Source organism: Anarrhichthys ocellatus, unplaced genomic scaffold (assembly GCF_004355925.1).
Source record: "Anarrhichthys ocellatus isolate YVR2014 unplaced genomic scaffold, GSC_Weel_1.0 scaffold3055, whole genome shotgun sequence".
Classification (NCBI taxonomy): Eukaryota; Metazoa; Chordata; class Actinopteri; order Perciformes; family Anarhichadidae; genus Anarrhichthys; species Anarrhichthys ocellatus.
In genome coordinates, this window is record NW_022283029.1 from 1 (window position 1) to 6,323 (window position 6,323).

Below are 6,323 nucleotides of genomic sequence, written 5' to 3' on the forward strand. Positions count from 1 at the left end.
GAGAATAACATGTATTATCTCTATAATACAGCAGTGATGCCTCTAGTGGACACCAGGAGAATAACATGTATTATCCACTAAATGGATCAATCTAGTGGAAAATAGTATAAAGTACAGTTTAGAAGCTCTAGATTTAAAGTCTGATATAGTAGAATCATTGATTTTATACTGTAATGGGATCAAACATTGTGGTTTTAATGGGACGTGTATCTTGACTACACACAGACACAAAGATCTAAACATTATCATGAATGATCTAGATTAACTCATCGTCCTAAAGCTTGTTGCATGTTTATGTCCTGCAGCATCACAGTTATTGATCGGTGATCTTTGTGTCCACATGTTGACCAACAGACGATCGATGTCTCAAAGGTTGCTGTGATGTTTGAGCGCTCTGCAGGACACTGACCTGAGTTCAGTTCAAACCTCACACATCTCACCGTCTCACAGACTCGACCGTCTGGACCGTTACCTCGACCGTTACCTCGACTGTTACCTGTTCAGGTAAGAGTTTAACAACTAATATTCCTGATGGATCCTCGTTCATCGTCTTTAATCCTGAGACAGAGAAGTTATTGATCTCCTGGTCGAATGAGTTTGATTCCCCGTTTTCTCTTTTCTCATGTTTACTATAAAAGAACAATATTTTTCAAATCTGAGTTTAATTTCTCTCAAAGATTTAGAACAAAATCAGAATACAAAAAACATTTTTCATGACATTTCAGTCTGTTAATGATTATTAATGTTAAATTAAACTGAAAGCTTTGAAGCTAAAAGTGTAAGTGTTGTTGAATCTGTTGATGTTGAAATCTAACTGAAGAAACGTTTTTCTGAATCATGAGAAAATAATCAATGATCTCGTAATATTTGTCTAAAACTAAACTGTTATTTTTTAAACGGAGTCTGGTGTGAGTGTCTGGTTTTAAATCTTTATCTTCTGAAGTTGTTCACGACTCTTTTTATTTGTGTTTCTTGTTCTCAGTTCGCTCTTAAAAAACAACACATTTAAACTTTTTACACTTCTGGGATTCATTGTCGACCTTATGTCAGAAAAACTAATAATAATAATAAATCTTCTACAAAGCGCTTCACACGAGGCAGCAAATGAAATAGAAACAATAAATAAAAGAAAATGCTCTTTAATAGAACTGTGATCTAAGCTCTCCTCTGATTGGCTCTCTGTGCAGAATGAGGGCTGCTGATTGGCTGTTGGTTCTGGCGTTCCTGCCCCTCGTCTCCTTCGCCTTCCATCCGGACATCTGCAGCGCCAAACCCAGAGACCTTCCTCTGGAGCCGCGCTGCATCTACCGCAGCCCCGACCCAGAGGCCCACCCTGAGGCAGAGGCCGGTGAGGGCCCAGCCCTGGAGCCCGATCCGGTCCCCGAGTCCACCAACCCCCGAGTCTGGGAGCTGTCCAAGGCCAACAGCCGCTTCGCTCTGTCGCTGTACAAACAGCTGGCCCTCAGCAAGGCCCCCGAGGCCAACATCTTCATGTCCCCCATCAGCATCTCCACCGCCTTCGCCATGACCAAGCTGGGAGCCTGCAACCAGACGCTACAGCAGATCATGGAGGTCTTTATTATTATTATTAGGCTCACAGAGAAAGCTACAATCGTTGTCTCCCTGCAGCAGATTAAAAACCTGTCTGTGTTTCTGTCTTCAGGTGTTTGAGTTTGACTCCATCAAAGAGAAGACCTCGGATCAGGTCCACTTCTTCTTCGCCAAACTCAACTGTCGTCTGTACAGAAAGAAGGACGAGACCACGGAGCTGATCTCCGCTAACCGGCTGTTCGGAGACAAGTCTCTGGTCTTCAACGAGACATACCAGAACATCAGTGAGACAGTGTACGGGGCCAAGCTGATGCCTCTCAACTTCAAGGTAACGTTGGGGTCCAAAACGAGTCCGCTTCACCTCCCTATAACCTGAACCACTCAGGGTTCAGACCTTAAAGACTCAGGTATCTGACAGAGGTTATACTTATAACCCCGGTTCTGTGCTGCAGGAGAACCCGGAGAAGGCCCGGGTCACTATCAACAACTGGATCTCCAACAAGACGGAGAACCTGATCCAGGACACGCTGCCAGTGGGAGCACTGGACTCCAACACCATCCTGGTCCTCGTCAACACAATCTACTTCAAGGTACCTGAGTTGGTACCTCATTCACACCTGAAGCTATGGAGCCTGGTTCTGGTGTTTCAGGTCCCTGCTGGTCCCCAATTCAATGTTTGAAAAGAAAGATACTCACTTTGTTTATATTCAGAAATATGAAGCAGGACATGGTCTGCATGAGGGACGCCACCGTGAGAACATTTTCCCACTGGTTAATAAACTTGTGACCCTAACCCAGATTAAATCTGTAGAGCTCTTACTTTGATCTTTAACTTTGGTGTCGATGCTTTTGTTCCATCCGCCACGCGGCTTCATCCTAAATGTTCTCAGATTGCATCATTCATGTTACCAAGTTCCCTGTTAGCATTGGGTTTAAATTTGAAATACTACCAAATAGGCCCCAGTAGCGCAGCCCCGGTAGTGCAACGCCGGTAGCACAACGCCGGTGACTTAACACTGAAAAAGGAACACTGGTTACGCCGGTAACACAGACTACCACAACTTAATCACAGAGTTCAGGAGCTGCAGTCGTCCTGTAGTTTGTGAAATAATGAAATGATTATTATTCAGTGTCTCTGACCAACACTCTCCTCTCTCAGGGTCAGTGGAAGAACAAGTTCAACAAATACAACGCGTATGTGTCAGACTTCCACGTCAGCGGGAGTCGGTCCTGCTCTGTCAACATGATGTACCAGGAGACCAGGTTCAGGTACCGGTACTATCCCAATGACCAGGTGCAGCTGCTGGAGATGCCGTACCGCGGAGACGACATCACCATGGTGATCATCCTGCCGAGCAAAGACACCACACTGAGTAAGGTAAGAACTGAGTGAGGTAACTGATCGGTCCTCCTCTGGTCCTCAGGTCCTCATCTGGTTTGCCTTCATTTCATCAATGCTTCTGATACGACACACGCCGGACACACAAGGCAACGTCACGCAGTGTTAACAGTTATATTAGTTCAATTAGTTAACAGGTTTATTAGTTATATTAGTTAACAGGTTTATTAGTTATATTCATTAAACGGTTATTAGTTAACAGGTTTATTAGTTATATTCATTAAACGGTTATTAGTTAACAGGTTTATTATTTATATTAGTCAACAGGTGCATTAGTTACATTAGTGAACATGTCTATTAGTCATATTAGTGAACATGTCTATTAGTCATGTTAGTCAACAGGTCTATTAGTCATATTAGTGAACAGGTCTATTAGTCATATTAGTCAACAGGTCTATTAGTCATATTAGTCAACAGGTTTATAAGTGAACAGGTCTATTGGTTAACAGTTATATTTGTTAACATGTTTAGTAGTTAATAGGTTAATTAGTTATATTAGTTAACATGTTTATTAGTTAACAGTTTTATTAGTTATATTAGTTAACAGGTTTATTACTTAAGTTATATTAGTTAACAGGTCTATTGGTTAATAGCTTTATTAGCTATATTAGTTAACAGGTTTATTAGTTATGTTAGTTAACAGGTTTATTATTTAACAGGTTTATTAGTTAACAGTTATATTAGTTGACATGTTTATTAGTTAACAGGTTTATTAGTTAACATGTGTATTAGTGTTATTAGTTAAGAGTTATCTTAGTTAAGAGTTATATTAGTTAACAGGTTTATTAGTTAACATGTGTATTAGTGTTATTAGTTAAGAGTTATCTTAGTTAAGAGTTATATTAGTTAACAGGTTTATTAGTTAACAGGTTTATTAGTTATATTAGTCAACAGGTCAATTAGTTTATTGGTTAACAGGTTTATTTGTTGTATTAGTTCACATGTTTATTGTTCTATTAGTCAACAGGTCTATTAGTTAACAGTTATATTAGTTAACGGGTTTATTAGTTAACAGGTTTATCTTTTTACATTTTTCTATCAAAGAACCAGATTATGACTTAACATGAACAAACAGCATCGTGGTGACTGTCAGTTATCTAAAAATGAGATGATGATGATGATGATGATGATGGTGTGTATTAGTGTTTTGTGTTTAAATGTGTGGCGTTGTGTGTGCAGGTGGAGGAGAGTCTGGACCTGAACAAACTGACGTCCTGGTTGGATGAGATGACGGAGACCTCGGTGGCGGTCCACGTGCCTCGCTTCAGGCTGGAGGACAGCTTCAATTTGAAGGAGAAGCTGCAGGACATGGGACTGACGGACCTGTTCAGCTCTGAGAGGGCCAGTCTGCCAGGTGATCTTCATCATCCATTAGTGTTTGGGAAGTTCCTCGACGGGTTCCACGTTCATCATCAATATTTCATAACATATTAATAACTTAACATAACAATATTTTAACAATCAACACCTTCCAGCTAGAGGCTCTAAAAGAAGACCTTCACGATTCAGTCTCAAAGGACAGAGTGGGGCGTTCAGGTACTCAAAGGACAGAGTGGGGCCTTCAGGTTCTAGAAGGAGAGCGTGGGGCGTTCAGGTTCTAGAAGGAGCGTGGGGCATTCAGGTACTCAAAGAACAGAGTGGGGCGTTCAGGTACTCAAAGGACAGCGTGGGGCGTTCAGGTACTCAAAGGACAGCGTGGGACGTTCAGGTACTCAAAGGACAGCGTGGGCGTTCAGGAAATGAAATGAGCATGGGGCGTTCAGGTTGCTGGTTGAATCCTGTTTTTTTTTTACTCAAAACCTTCACATTTACATTTTTCTGATATAAAAGTTTATTATTATTCGTTCATCTTTGTTTTCTTGATCTGAGCTTTTATGTGTATTGCTGTTTGTGTTGAATGTTTCTATTTATCTTTGTTTGTTTGTTTGATTGTTTGTTTGTTTGTTTCAGGGATGCTAGAGGACGGAAGTGAAGGTCTCCACATCTCAGACGCCTTCCATAAAGCCTTCCTGGAGGTCAGTCACTGATGCACAGGTGGTTCAGACCTGAGACCCTGACCCAGGGTCAGACCTGACACCCTGACCCAGAGTCAGGACCTGAGACCGGTCTGGTCCACAGGACCCTGAACAATGTGCTTTGTGGTCTCCAGGTGAACGAGGAGGGCAGCGAGGCGGCAGCAGCGACCGCCGTCGTGGCTGTTGGCCGCTCCCTCAACTTAAACCGGGAGGTGTTTCAGGCCGACCGGCCATTCCTGCTGCTCATCAGAGAGTCCACCATCAATGCCCTGCTGTTCACCGCCAGGGTGGCCGACCCCTGCGACCAGTGAGACCCGATCCAGCAGCAACACCGAGACGAGACCACGTAAAAAAACAATCGTTCAGTAAACGTTTGATTCCCACCATCAAACCAGCAGAGAGCGTATAAATCATGTAGAGAAGAAGAAGAAGTCCACCATGGGACCTGGTCTCAGAGGGATAATGTCTTGTTCTGATGCCGTTTCAATTACACAAATCAAGATTTTTTAGAGCGTAAAGATGTAAAGAGTAGAGAATCAAAAGTCTTGTCTATCTTCCTTCCTCGTTAAAGCTCTGAATGAAGACGTGTGTTCAAGAGTCTGAATGAAACGCATCAGCTGAGAATATAGCTAAGGTATATATATATATATCTATATATATATACATATACATATATATACAGTTGTGTGAAAAAGTGTTTGCCCCCTTCCTGATTTCTTTGCATGTTTGTCACTTAAATGTTTCAGATCATCAAACAAATTTAAATATTAGACAAAGATAACACAAGTAAACACAAAATGCAGTTTTTAAATGAAGGTTTTATTATTAAGGGGGAAAAAAAATCCAAACCTACATGGCCCTGTGTGAAAAAGTGATTGCCCCCCCCTGTTAAAACATAAATTAACTGTGGTTTATCACATCTTTGGAAAGCTGAGTTCAATTTCTCTAGCCACACCCAGGCCTGATTACTGATACCTGTTCTCACACACCTGTTCTCAATCAAGAAATCACTTAAATAGGACCTGCCTGACAAAGTGAGGTAGACCAAAAGATCCTCAAAAGCTAGACATGCTGCGATCCAAAGAAATTCAGGAACAAATGAGAAACAAAGTAATTGAGATCTATCAGTCTGGAAAAGGTTACAAAGCCATTCCTAAAGCTTTGGGACTCCAGCGAACCACAGTGAGAGCCATTATCCACAAATGGCGAAAACATGGAACAGTGGTGAACCTTCCCAGGAGTGGCCGGCCGACCAAAATTATATATGTATATATATATTTATATATGTATATATATATGTATATATATATGTATGTATATATATATGTATGTATATGTATATATATATGTATGTATAT

General features: G+C 41.3%; 1 protein-coding gene across 1 annotated transcript; it reads left to right on the forward strand.

Moving 5' to 3' along the window:
- The first annotated feature begins 90 nt into the window (after positions 1-90).
- LOC116378724 (antithrombin-III-like) lies at positions 91-5,669 on the forward strand. Its single transcript, XM_031840635.1, has 8 exons — positions 91-504; positions 1,188-1,572; positions 1,664-1,879; positions 2,004-2,141; positions 2,711-2,929; positions 4,130-4,304; positions 4,901-4,965; positions 5,100-5,669. The coding sequence occupies exons 2-8, from the start codon at positions 1,189-1,191 to the stop codon at positions 5,274-5,276; spliced, it is 1,374 nt and encodes a 457-aa protein (XP_031696495.1). The 5' UTR covers positions 91-504; position 1,188; the 3' UTR covers positions 5,277-5,669.
- Positions 5,670-6,323: the final 654 nt, after the last annotated feature.

Coding starts and splice junctions, on each gene's coding strand:
- LOC116378724 (XM_031840635.1), top strand. CDS start 1,189: ATGAGGGCTGCTGATTGGCTGTTGGTTCTGGCGTTCCTGCCCCTCGTC. Junction 1,573..1,663: donor CGCTACAGCAGATCATGGAG/GTCTTTATTATT, acceptor TTCTGTCTTCAG/GTGTTTGAGTTTGACTCCAT. Junction 4,966..5,099: donor TCCATAAAGCCTTCCTGGAG/GTCAGTCACTGA, acceptor TGTGGTCTCCAG/GTGAACGAGGAGGGCAGCGA.